This window comes from Pollicipes pollicipes, unplaced genomic scaffold, assembly GCF_011947565.3.
Source record: "Pollicipes pollicipes isolate AB1234 unplaced genomic scaffold, Ppol_2.1 Scaffold_6686;HRSCAF=7923_pilon_pilon_pilon, whole genome shotgun sequence".
Lineage (NCBI taxonomy): Eukaryota > Metazoa > Arthropoda > Thecostraca > Pollicipedomorpha > Pollicipedidae > Pollicipes > Pollicipes pollicipes.
Window position 1 is genome coordinate 33,989,979 of NW_023596921.1, and position 13,479 is coordinate 34,003,457.

Below are 13,479 nucleotides of genomic sequence, written 5' to 3' on the forward strand. Positions count from 1 at the left end.
CGCGTGGGGTGAATGCTCGGTGCGATTTGATGTGAAACATCGACATAGTACCGCGCGCTCATCGTCGATGCATCCGTCTCGTCATGCTACCGTATTTTCAGTATGCGATGCATGTAGAATCATCCGCAGAGTATCACACGGCATGACTTCTTACCATACGAGTAAAAAAGCAATTAAGAAACGGACGCCGTGGATGGGTGATCATCATTTTAAAGAGCTCTTCTTGATATCCGGTTCCCGCATGATAACTAGCATCCCCAGTCGTTGCCTGATCAACGCACACCGCCTGTCAAAGGTCCCCGCCACCTCCCGGTTTTTGAAAGGCATCCCTCCGTACTATAGCCGACCACGAGGCCCTCCTGTCAGTGGGACGTGCTCGTCCTGGGCGGCGCACCCGTGTCAGGGAGCTGAGCTGCCAAACAGAGACCTCAAATGGCCCTCCGACCCCTCTCGAGAGCACCCGGCTGCACTTCTAGGCGGCGTTTAAAAGCACTGGTACTTTTGGGGTCTGACAAACGGGCAAACGCGCAAACAAACGGGGCGAACTTTGGTAGAGTCCTTCCCGTGGGGCTGGTGGATTATGAAATGGCTGGAAGTTTTCGGGCGGGCTTAGCGATCAGCCCCGGTGCCCCTCAGGCAGGCGGCGAACATGGTTACCACACCTGCGCCAGCCCCGGGAGGTGATCATGTTTGCCGTTACCTCCCGAAGCCATACCGTCTCGTGCCGTGCAAAGGACTGGGGCGAGGAGGGGCGCACTGCTGTCTCTGCCGCCGGCTGCAGCAGTGCGGCGGCGCCAGGACCCTCCCGGGCATGGCAGACGGGGGGCTCCACGGCCTCCCGCGCTAGTGAAGCTCCTCATCCGTGCTACGACATCACTGTGCGAAGGCGAGCGCCAGCGGAACGCCGTGAACGATGTGGTAGCGGCTGTGTGGTTGGAGGCCCGGTGTGACGCTGGGATGTGTGGCTGGAGACCCGGTGTGACGCGAGGATGTGTGGCTGGAGGCCCGGTGTGACGCGGGGATGTGTGGTTGGAGGCCGGGTGTGACTCGGGGATGTGTGGCTGGAGGCCCGGTGTGACGCGGGAATGTGTGGTTAGAGGACCGGTGTGACTCGGGGATGTGTGGCTGGAGGCCCGGTGTAACTCGGGGATGTGTGGATGGAGGCCCGGTGTGACGCGGGGATGTGTGGCTGGAGGCCCGGTGTGACGCGGGGATGTGTGGTTAGAGGCCCGGTGTGACGCGGGGTTGTGTGGCTGGAGGCCCGGTGTGACGCGGAGCTGCTTGACGAGACGTGACCCCGGGCGTCCGACAGGTGGAGACTCGTCTGCAGCACCCGACCCCGTACCACATGCTGCAGAACCAGAAGCGCCAGGTGCGGGAGTACCTGTCGCACTCGGCAGAGTCGCCGCCGGCCGGGCCGGTCGAGCCGCCAGCCGTCATGTCGCCCCTCTCCAACCAGACGAGCGCCTCAGAGGCCACCGAGGTGAGATCACAGACCGGGTCAGCTCAGGTTAGATCAGGTCAGTCACGGTCAGGTCGTCATGATGCAGGGATGCTCAGGTGAGTCCCGTTAGAATGGTAAAATGGGTGGCATGGAAACACCGGAACACACCTGCCCGAACCGGAGCGGGCAGAACCGAACCGAACCGAACCGAACCGAACCGAACCGAACCGAACCGAACCGAACCGAACCGAACCGAACCGAACCGAACCGAACCAAACCGAACCGAACCAAATCAAAGCGAATCAAACTGAACCGAACTCTACCGGACCGACCAGACCCGACCCGACGCGACCCGATCTTATCTGACCTAACTGACCTGGCCTGACCTTAACTGACCCGACCCAACAGTGCCGAATCGAACCGGACAGATCCACTGAACCGGGCAGGACCTAAACAGGCTATGGACCGCACCAGAGCAGGTCAGAGCAAACAAGAGCAGAACAGGCAAAAATAGTCCAGACATGGCCATGAATTAGACTAAGTTCCTTACCAGACCAGACCAAACATTATACTAGACCATGGAACACATCATAGACCAGCCCAAGGATTCACTAGACCATATACTGGACCTGAGTATGGCTCAGACCAGATCAGACCAAATAAAAAGCCACGGAGAAGGATCCATAGCTAGATCAAATGAGGCACGTCAGTCAGCGGCAGGACTTCATGTAGGCCCGCGTGACACGCTCGGATAGATCGGACCAGGCCGGGCGGACTAGCCGACGGCGCCTATCTAGCTGAGCTGTATGCAACGGAGCATGTTTTTGGGATGACGTGTGATAGGTTGGAGCGTGTCCGTGGTCCAAAGTCCTCGCACACTCACTATGATCGAGTGTTTACGATGGCGTTTGCCGCCATTGGCACGCGGGGTGATTTGCAGACTGCGCCGGCTCAGACCGGGCATCGGTTCACGCCTCACAGGCTTGGGGTGTCTGGTGCAGGCCGTCGGCGGTCTCGGTAGAAATATGGCGTCAGTTCTGATAGCGAGAGGAGCGCGTACAGCAAACGTTTCACTGGCTTACAGTATTTGTGTCAGATTTGCGAGCGATAGACCAGCGTCGGTATGGCTTTTATTGCAGTCAAACTTCATGTGACGGCACAAATTCGTCTCATTATCTCTCACACAATTCCTTTTAAGATCATTCATAATTTATGCCATCAACGCGATTCAATCATGCGCTATTGTGTGCCGAGTTGCACTGAGATGAGATCAGCGTTTTAGAGCGCTGTTATACATCGTTGTCCGTAGAGCATGTTGCGGGCTCTCCAATATTTTCGCCAGAATTGTGCCACTCGTGCCGACAATTTGCTGCCGGAATTAACCAGCGTCAAATTCGTGGCGCCTCGCACAAGCTCGCGACGCGGCCGGCTGTGGAGCGGTGATCTCCTGCTTCGGCAAACGATCGCCGCTGGCGGGACTCGAACCCCGGACTGTCTCCGTTCGCCACGAGCCGACCCGGCGCCCCATCCGTTTCCCGCATTGGAACGCGGTGTCGCCGACGGCCTCAGCGTGCCCCGCTCCTGACAGTCGGTCTCGTGGCCGGTGTCGTGCGCCGGGGCCCCTTGGCCGCCTGGGTGGGGCGTGCGTGCGGCGCCGTATCGCACCGATCGGCGCGGCGCGGCGGCGGCGGCGGCGCGCTGCGAATCGCGCGGTCGGCGATAAGGCGGAGTCTTGTACATCGCTATCCATCAGCCAGACCCTGATCGGCATCGCCTCAGGCGGAGGACAGTCCGAGACGGGTGCCGAGCATCCCTGCAACTAAGGCGGTGGCCATCAACGCACTCGGAATGGACGTGCTCGCTGCGTGTTTAAAGGGGAAGTCTTTTGAAAGTGCGGAGGACGAATCAGGTCAGACGCGGAAGTTTGCGAAGCCTTGAAGTGGAATTTTTTCTTAGCTGACAGCGTTCTACCAGACTGTACTTAAAGAGCAGGAATACGTTGGCATATTGGATGTTCACACATCCACGATGGTAGCTTCGTTTAAACATCAGCCTCCTTAGTGCTACGAGATTCCCGTGCAAAACTGATCCTGCTTCTTGGAGTTCACTACACACCCCATGACATGCAGAATTGACCACTCGGGATGGGCAGCTGATCATAGTTTAGCTGAAGACATAAATGTATGCGGGTAAACGTAACAGATCGGCAGCTGACTCGTGAATTGGTAGCTCTGATCGTTATCCTTAGCGCCAAGGAACCATGTGCGTATGAACCTACGCTTCCACCAACGCTTGTATCCACCAACGCTTGTAAACAGTTGCATGACACTGCGCACCTTCGTGACCGCACGTGACCACCTGCGGCCGCAGAGCACCTCTCGGCGTCACCTCGTGTAGTCGATTGCAGCGTGCCGAGTCATGCAAGTCGAGCCCCTCCGGGTAACCCACACTTGGCGGTCAGAGGGGTGCGGATACCGCAGGAGCGGGACCCGGGTGCGGTTAATGACGCGCGCGGCCAGGCCGCACCCGGGCCCCGCTCCTGTGGTATCCGCACCCCTGTGACCGCCAGCTGGGGGACGCCGCTTGTCGCCGCCACAGGTCACGAGAGAATCCACCCGACCGTCGGCCCGAGACGGCCTGGCCGCCCGCTGCGCCGCTTATGGTTGGGCAGATTAAGACTTGGACGCAGCATGCTTCCTCGACTTTACAGCGTTTGTACCTACAGGTGCTACGGCTGGGGAGGGGGGAGGGGGGGGGGGGGGACAGCGGGAGGGTGGATCGCAACCGGTAGTGTGTGTCATACCCACCGCTTCTGTTGTCTGTCAGGCACGAAATAAACATTCTACCTCCGTGACAAAGCGTCTTCCATGGCGCTGTAGATGCTACCCACCAATGAGCGTCACGCGACCCCATACCATGACCTCTGTGCGTGTCGCGAGACACCTCAGGCCTCTGGCTGCGGTTTGGAGGAGCGCGATGGCAGGCATCCGCTCTTTCCGTGCAGTCTGAGTCGAGAAGCACCATCTCTCCAAGTACAGAGAGGGTGCAGTCTAAGGAGCAGAGCGGAGATAACAGGTAATCGGCACAAGGCTGAGTGGCACAAGAGATCGCCGGTGTTGCTCAACAGCGTTGGGCCAGGGACAGCTGAATTGGCGCTGCCTCATGCCACTATCATCTGAGGGCTTATGGCATTCAACCAGGCTGGCTATATAACTGCATATAGTGACATAACATTACGTAAGCGAACTGCACATTTATAGGGGTGGGGCTCGCTTCCTCGAGATAGCGCACAGATCGAATCGAAAACATTAATACGCGCTCGGGTGGGGGGTCGAATTTACCCCCCCCCCCGAAGGTTTTTCCGGAATGGTTTGCGAGCGGCGCAGGGAAGCCACGCCAAATTTTGCATATTCTTAAACAATTGAATAACAGATGCTTTAGTATAAACAATTTATATTTACTTTGTAAGGTCGCTGATCTACGGCAGGTCAAAGTCAGGCCATGAATTCTGCGAATTAATTTCTAGGGGCTCGTTCAATCCCATGCAGCAACGGGGTGTTAGACGAGACCATACATATCTGAGATAATTTGTGAGGCAAGGCAACAATTGAATGACCAAACTCTATTGACCTAAGGTCAGTTTTGAAGGTCATACCAAGGTCAAAGCCAATCTGTTTTATAATTCTAGGCCTCGCTGTATGGGGTAGATTCTGGCGCCATTTCGAATCTATTGATAACAGGAACCGCATCACGCATCTTCCATTCACTTCTCAATGTTCAGAATAGGTCACTGACCTAAAATGACCCAGCTCAACATTTTGGTCTCAGGAACATTTTACTTGACGTAATATTTGTCGTTTATTCAAATGCAGTACTCAAAGATGGCTTATATGATTTTGGTCACCATGACCGGAGATCAAACAAGGTCACTGACCTCAAATGATCATGAGACCTTTTGCTTAGAACAGGTATCTAGGTTTTAGGGGTACTTTGGAGACCAGCCCTGAGGTTGACTTGTTTGACCTTATTTGATCGGATTATAGTGACCTAGGGTCATCAAACTTTGACTAGGGTGAGTTTAGGTACAGGCCAACACACCCTGTGAATTTGGTGTCCCTACCTTACTTAGTTCTTGAGATCTCAGCGGAGGGTCAAATTGACCCCGGACGAAGGGTATCCAACCGGCCACCTGGGGGCGTTTTAATAGTGGAATGGCCACCTTGACATGTCTGAATATGTGGCTGTGGTCATGCCACAACATGCACGGCAGCTCCGGTAGCAGGCAGATAATTACTTTTCAGAATTCTCAACGCAGTTCTGGTGAGGGCTGAAGTCCAGTATGTAAGTGATCAAACATTTAATTGAGCGAAACAGCGCTGGCAGGTACCCTTCACAACGTGCGATTCGACAGAATGAGTAGCTGCGACACATGATTACCACCCTAGCCGGGCATATTAAGCCTTCAACCACACGCAGTGTCTGCTAAATGCATGTTTTAGAGTTAAAATTTGATGCATGCGTCCATCAGAGCGGAAATATGAACGAACTCCTGCAGAGAATCGGAAAGCTTCACCAGTCCTTACCTGATGATGTGGTCGCTTCTGTATTCGGTCGCACAGCACGACGGTGGGATTTTTTCCGATGCTGTCTCTTTCCTCGGATGACATCGTCTCAGATATTGCAGAATGCCTTATTTCCCTGGCTCCTGGAGCGAGGTAATTTTGAGATGAATGTGCCGCTATACGGGTAGACTTTTGAAACAAACGCTGATCACTGTTTATTTTACAACTTCCGTTGCCGTTCCCGTCATCGATTTCTTCACTCCTCACATAATCGATGACGTCATTACTTTCATGCCACTACCTATCCCCTTCCATGATTGCTATTCACGACACCCTCCGGCTTTGGCAAGTGCTGCCATCTGTACCTGACATCGGTTCCTAATTTGTAACCTGCGGCGCTCCGCTGGCACATGTGCTGCCATTTGTGATTGACCTCAACCCACCCTCTGACAGGCGGAGCTTTCCATTGACTCAGACGCTGCCATACGTGACTGACCGCGCCTCCATGTAACCAAGTCACTTGTTGCCATTGGTGTGAATGCACATCGCCACATTCGGTTTCCACAAGTGATCTTTGCGCCATGGCGTGGCGCAAGACTTTCGGCGAAGTATGCGATCTGCGCTCCCACCTCGTGTCCTCGCTCCCACCTCCCACCTCCAAGTCGTGTCGCATTAGTGCGGAGGCGCCGCCCCTGTACCTCCGCCTCCAGGTCACCGGGGGTCGACTAATGCGTCCCCCGGAGGTCCAGCGCCGCGCTGGTACGCCAGGGCTGGACTTCGATTCGTCGTGATAGTCAGCACGGCCCGGACGCGCGCTGAGATTGCCTCCCTCAGGCACCGGTTACCGCCCCTCCCCCCCCCCCACACACACACGCATGTTTGACCCCGGGCAATACCCAGCAAACCTGTCAATGCTGCAGCGTGCGACGCCGCTGTCTCGCACCTGTTACCGGCCGGTCGACTGGCTGGATACGCTGTGGTCTAGGGAGTTCTCCGGTATCGCGAGGGGCGTTACGGTAGTGCTACGGCAACGACTTCTGCCGAAAGGAGTGCACGACATCCGTTATATGCGACAGTAGGGCTGCCGCAAAACTTTATAGACTTTACTTACACGCTACATAACTTCTACTGTAAAGACACATACATGACAAAATATACGCTTCAAAAATTTATACATGTCATTCTAGTTCACTCCTCATTCGTCACATCTGATGCAAAAAGTTCTGCAGATTTCACTTTTACGCAACATTAATTCTAAAGTCTTTACTAAAACGCGACATGAATTGTACTGCAAAAATTCACGCACGATATGAGTAATACACAACAACACTTGTGCTGCAAAAATAGATACCAGTCATTGTTTCTACAGCAGACTTGATCACAGGTCTTTGCTGTAGCACTAAAGTCGCGTGTAAGCATGTGGAGTGGAAGAAATCCCGTAGAAGCCATGGCTGTTTAAGTTGTTCTGAAGGATAGATTTTGTCGTGTAGCACTAATGTCGCAATGAACTAATGAATGCGCTCGTGCGAAAGAAGTAATGCCTTGGATAAGCAATGACTGTTTGCTTGTTTCCAGCAGAAGGAATGACGTGAATAAGCTGTTGCAGTGCAACTTTTGTCGCGTAGCACCACTGTCGTGTATAAGTACTGGCATTGGAGGTAATGTCATAGCACTCCTGTCGGCAGGAGTTTTTGCTGTAGCATCAATGTAGGCAAACCGTCACAAGGTAGCATAATACCCATCGGAAGGTACTCAGTGAGGTTGAACGAACGGGCTACGACCGGCGTCTTTTATTCCGACTTACCCCAGTAAAGATGGGCATTTGCACGTTTGTGCTGGTTTAGACTGGTGAACGACACTAGTCATAGTCCATTGATCGTCGTGCAGCCGCTGGTCGTCCGAGAGGCAGATGAAAGTTTAATTAGGCATGCGCTATGAGGGGAGGCGCAAGCATCTCTGGCCTTAGGCGGGGATGGGGGCGCTTTCTGTTATTTACGCAGGTGGGCTACAACTTGGAAATCGATAAATGTTCCCTGAGCTGATTGTTACTCCTGAATCCTGACTGTTCTGGGAAGAGGCAAGCCTGATGTCACCCACACGAAATATGCTGTTGCGGCCAAGTAGCAACCACTACTTGAAAAGTCTTGAAATGGCTCCCTGGTTGACAATAGATGAGAGAGTCTCTGAAAAGTTGCAGTTCCAATGGCTTGTTTTTGCGGTTTGACTCGCGGCTGGTGGCAGCGGTCGCACTAAGGTCGGGTGAGGTCAGAGGGTAGGGCGGATTGTGCCAAACGTTGCGGCAAAATTCTGCCGTTGATACGAAGTTTCACGATCTGATGGTGTAGTCAGAGTTCATGCAACAAGCACTGCTGAGCATGGGCGCCAGTTCCTTAGCGTTGTAAATGTGGCATATGCCCCGAAGACGTCTGCTATCCATTAACGGAACGAAAGCATTCCTGGTATAAGATAAGAATGCAGGCATACACTGCTGATGTCAGCTGGACAGTTACACCTGGTGGACTTGACCAGGCCCATGGTTAAACTTCAATTCATACGTTAAACATAGTACGTCATATTTATGAGTGTTTTTGCTTGCCAGCTTTCTGTCGAAACCCCTCAAGCATCAGTAGCCAATGTCAGCGACTGGCAGAGCGCCACTTCATCTCGATCTCCCAACTGTCATAACCAGCTTCGGGCGAATTTACTTCGCTATCGATGGCCGCACTTTCGTATGCCTTCGCTCATGTTTTCTCACGGCGTGCTGAGCTCAGAAAATCTAAGCAGTGCGGAAGCACGGGAGACCAGACCAGATAGGCCCTATCTATGCCTATGCCTGTCGGCCGGCACTCGACACACCCAGCTGCTGCCCTGCTGCACTTTGGCCGGTGTCAAGAGTGGGCCCCCCACTGAAGAGTCCGGGACGGGACGTGCACCTTCCTTGCCATCTGGATGAGAGCGCCAGAGGCGACGGCCTCTCCCAAAGTGTGTGTGTGGGGGGGGGGGGAGGGGCGAATGGGAGTAGGGTGTCAGAGAGAGGTTTTCCTTATTAGGGAGTTGGAGATAGGTTGTCTAGACGGAGAGAAGAAATGCAGCGAGCAAAGCGAGGGAAAGGTGCCTCTCTGACCAGAGCAAAAGAAGCATTCACAGATCGTAGAACCAGAGGGAGATCCAAACTATGAGTTCAAAGTTATAAAATTGAGTTAACGACTTTCGATATACTAGCAGGCTGCGGTTAAACCATGTTGTAAAACTAAATAACGGATATATTGATTACAGTCAAAATGATGGTTATTTACGACTACAACGTCGTTTAATCAGTACATTCTGGTGTATGGAAGGTCTAACTCACCATTAGAACCATGGACTGATAATGCCGAAAACCAGGAGCTGAAGATCATTCTTTCTGATATCGATTCCTCACTTACCGAGAAAGAGGAGGTCCGCCTCAGACCAGATACAGAAGAGGCCGATAGAGAGACGTTATCTCCCTCCCGCATAAGAAAACCGTATATGGTGCGGCATCGCAGCCCTGAGAACAGGGGAGTAAACTCTTCCAGACTAGGACTAGAGAGCTGCAGAGAGAGAGAGAGAGAGAGAGAGAGAGAGAGAGAGAGAGAGAGAGAGAGAGAGAGAGAGAGAGAGAGAGAGAGAGAGAGAGAGAGAGAGAGAGAGAGCCGTATATCCCAGACCGGAAAGCAATATAGGGAACCACGCGACAGACTGAAGAGCTCGCAGTAAATCCTCCAGATCAGGGTACAGAGAGGGCCCCTCTCGGATTGACGAGCCGGAGATGGAGCCGCCTTCCAGACCCGAAGCACGGGAGATAAGTGAGAGGCGGTGGTGTCCTCCAGCCAGCATCAGACCAGGGAGCATGTGCTCTGGCCACATCTCACAATCATGCTCCCTCGTTGGAGGCGCCCCACTCCACGCGCTTGGTATGTGCTTCGCTCCGACGTATAACGCTCAGGTTTGGTCTGGCTCCGGGTCTCCCCAGCTCGCAGTGTTGGGGCGAGGTGAGTCGGGCGGCACCAGGACGCACGCGCTGAGTGCCATCGGACGTCGTGCCCACCGCACTGGAGCGCCCGCCCACGCGCGGCGACCGACACGCCGGTGGCGCGTGGCTGCGGACGGGCAGCGATTCGTCCGTCCTGCTGGGGCTCGCTGTGTCGTTATCCCGCGAGGTGAAGACACAGGGAGTCCAGGGAGCGACACAGGCATCTTGCGATCTGTTCTGCCGCACAGCGGTGTGGGTGGCAAATACCAGTGGAACGAACTCCGCTGAACAGCTGGTCGGGTATATGTCTTTGGGTGTTGAAATTGCGCCTTCTGGTGATAAAGTTAGAAAATTGGCTTCAGTTTTGGATGCATCTTCTACGTCAGATGCACTTTTTGCAGCTGGAAGCAAGTGGGGTTTTGTTTAAGTCAAGTCATTGATTCAGACAGAGATGTACGACGACATTAAACGGCATTATCTCGAGTACATTGACCTCTCCCGTGCGGTCCGAAATGATTTGGGGGTGCAGTTTTGTACGGTCGTGGAGCTCGCAGACGGAATGGTGTCCGCACGCTCCCGGGCGCTCTCGCTTTCGGTGGCGACACCTCCCACACGCTTCTCTTTATTAACCCTGACCGCTGCTCGATCATGGTTACGTGCACATTTCAGAACTACAGCAAAAACAAGCCCACAAAAACTCCAATAAAGTCAATGTATGCCTTGGTCTCTCAACCTGCCACAATCAAAGAAAGAGACACATTTGTTGCTATGGAACCCGGCATCTTGGTATATGCGCTGAGCACACAATCAAGTGTTTGCCCGTATGAGCTTCCCGGTTCATGTAAGCATTCCAAAGACTGCAGCTTTGTAGCATTCTCCCCCGGGTGGCCATTTCTGCACGGATGAGAGAGATTAGAAAAACAGCTCTGCATGAAACTGGAGCGTGTTCTCCCCGCGTGGCAAGCGCCGATCTCTGTTAATCAGGAGTTTTCCGGCGAGCTTAAGCTGTTAACGATAATGTCAGTCAAAGACTTTGACCTTTGTACGTAGAGGACCGTCGTCATGTTACTCGGAGGACTAGCAGCATTCTTCTTTTCTAATGTATGAAATTGACTGGAGGCGGGTCCCCCGGGGCTTGACTTTGTACTGTTTTTGTATGGGCCAGATATGTCCCGCCTGAGCGCTTGTGCTGCACAGGTTGCCAACCACGAGCACATAATATGCCGTACAATCTGGATTTGACTTTCAAGCTGGAATGATGGAGGTGATCAATTTGGAAAAATTCCTCATATTTCTGCAGACATGTCCTCTTCAGGTGAGTTTTGAAATTTGCTCCCAATTAAATCGGTAGATGGCACGTGCTCTCGACACACCCCAGCGTCGACTCAGATACCCGGTCCCATTTGCCGCGTTTAAAAACTCCTCGTTTTATGTTATCGGTGCAACGTACCACGTATAGTTTGTAACCTATTGGTTGGCCCCCGCCGTAGAGCAACAAAATAGCCATAGCCACATGTCATAGCCAAGAAGGCAGTGGCACGCGCGCCACTGGTCTGTCGGCCGGAGGACTGGCAGTCGGGCGGTGACGTCAGACGGCGGAGGACCGTCCGAGCGCGTCCGTTTGTCCCAAATGTCGTCCGCCGCGCTGACAGGGCGCAGGCAGTCCGGACGTGTCGCCGGCCGCGGCCCGCGTCTGGTGCGCCGGGCCGGGCCGCCCCGCTCCGCGCGCCCGGCGGTGCTGCGGGCGGTCGTGTGTGACCCAGACGCCGGCCGGTGCTCGCCCTGAGCCGCACTGGTCTGACATGACCTCTCAGCAGCGCCCTGTTTCTGATGTATTGCTCCATGTATCTTCCGGGCCGGCTAAGGCGTTGCTTTTCGGAGCTTCTCATATAGATGCTGGGGTATGTTGGCAGCACCTGTCAGAGGCAGTCTGATATTGGATTGATGACGTCAGTTCACCAGACACGTCTGCAGCGGTCCGGCAGAGCGCTGAGTGAGCCAACCGCCGCGCACCCTTATCTTTAGATATGACTTTGACAGGTCTCATTGCTACCAGTGCTACCGCACGCGCATTGCTGCACTTTTTAAGACATTTAAAGGCTTCAGCGTTTACCTTTGAACGGAAAACAGCTGAGTAGTTACTTCGAATGAAAGTAACCTTTTATGTTCCGTTTTTATCGGTGGTCGCCCATGTTCAGAAATTATCGAAGAGTCCACGCACGTCGTGATCTCTACCGCCTCCATCCTGTTCTACCGATCTCTACCGCTTCCAACGAGTCCAAGAATCATTCATCACTTGTTTCTCTGGGAGCATTTGTCATTTCTCACGCCTCCCTTGATTCTCTGTCGTCCCCTGTAAACCCCGTGGTTCTGAGCCGCCCCGTGGATCCCTTGAATCGTCTCCCATCCTACGGATCGCTCTGAGTCCTGTATCTGCAGCACACGGGAGTACTTTGTTTCCCTTCTGATTTTTGGGCCCCTTTATCCCACAGTAGAACCGGGATCCCATGTTATTTTACGGACAACCTGCTACCCTGCGCATCCACTGCTGTTGTCCTATGGGCTCCGTGCTCCGTGAGGATATCCTGCCGTCATACGGATCTCTGGGGTCCTTCGGTTTTCCCGAGGACTCGGGATCCTCTGTTGCCCACTTAGCCCTGGGATCATCATGTCTATTTACGGGCTTGTGATCACCCACCACACCACGGACCTTTAAGATCTGTAAGCCTTCCTGTGGGCCCAGATTGTTTGCTTTTTTACAAACTCCTGGGTTCATCAGGCTTCCTTGTCGGTCGGGATCCTCTGCCGCCCCGCGGATCCCCGGGATCATCTGCTACTCTAAGGACCCCTGGATCTACGAGTATCCACTGCAGGCTCCACGCCAGTCGCGAGGCCGTGACCCGCGCCGGTTTTGTCCCGCTCTATGTTTATTCGATTGTCGCGAATGTTGGCCGGTTTTTGCCATGCGCGGCGGGTCGGTGGTGCGGGCCGGCCTCGCCCAGTGCCCGGCTTTCGTCCGCCGCCCACCGTCCGGTCCACCGCCCGGCGGTCCAGCCGCTCCGCCCATGGGGATGGTGCAGCAGACGGTGAGTCCCCCTCCCCTGCCCGCTCTCCCTCAAGGGCGGGCAGGCTTCTCTGTTTGTGGTGACTACTAAAAACTCAATTGGCATGCGTCGAGGGCGAGCATCTTGAAATATTCCGCCGCAGCTCTAGTGATCAGAATCACTCGATGGGCTGCCGTCCGCCATCGATAGACAAACGGCGTTTACGGTCTCAAACCGTGAAAAATGCGACGCCAAAAAGGCTGTCATGTGTCTGATACCTGTTATGTGTATATCGGATATGACGCGCGTTCGTGCCCATCCTGCTTGTTTACCGTTACTCTCGGTTGGTCCCCCTCTCTCTCCTCTCTCTCTCTCTCTCTCTCTCTCTCTCTCGCTCCCTCTCTCTCATCTCTCTCTCGCCTCTCTCTCTCTCTC

General features: G+C 54.1%; 1 protein-coding gene across 1 annotated transcript in view; it reads left to right on the plus strand.

Annotated features, from left to right (window-relative positions):
* Positions 1 to 13,479, plus strand: part of LOC119107756 (transcription factor EB) — a 63,989-nt gene that overhangs the window by 26,313 nt on the left and 24,197 nt on the right. The window contains exon 3 of the mRNA XM_037231307.1: positions 1,313 to 1,483. Within this exon, the coding sequence (XP_037087202.1) occupies positions 1,313 to 1,483 (171 nt within the window). The remainder of the gene's footprint in view (positions 1 to 1,312; positions 1,484 to 13,479) is intronic.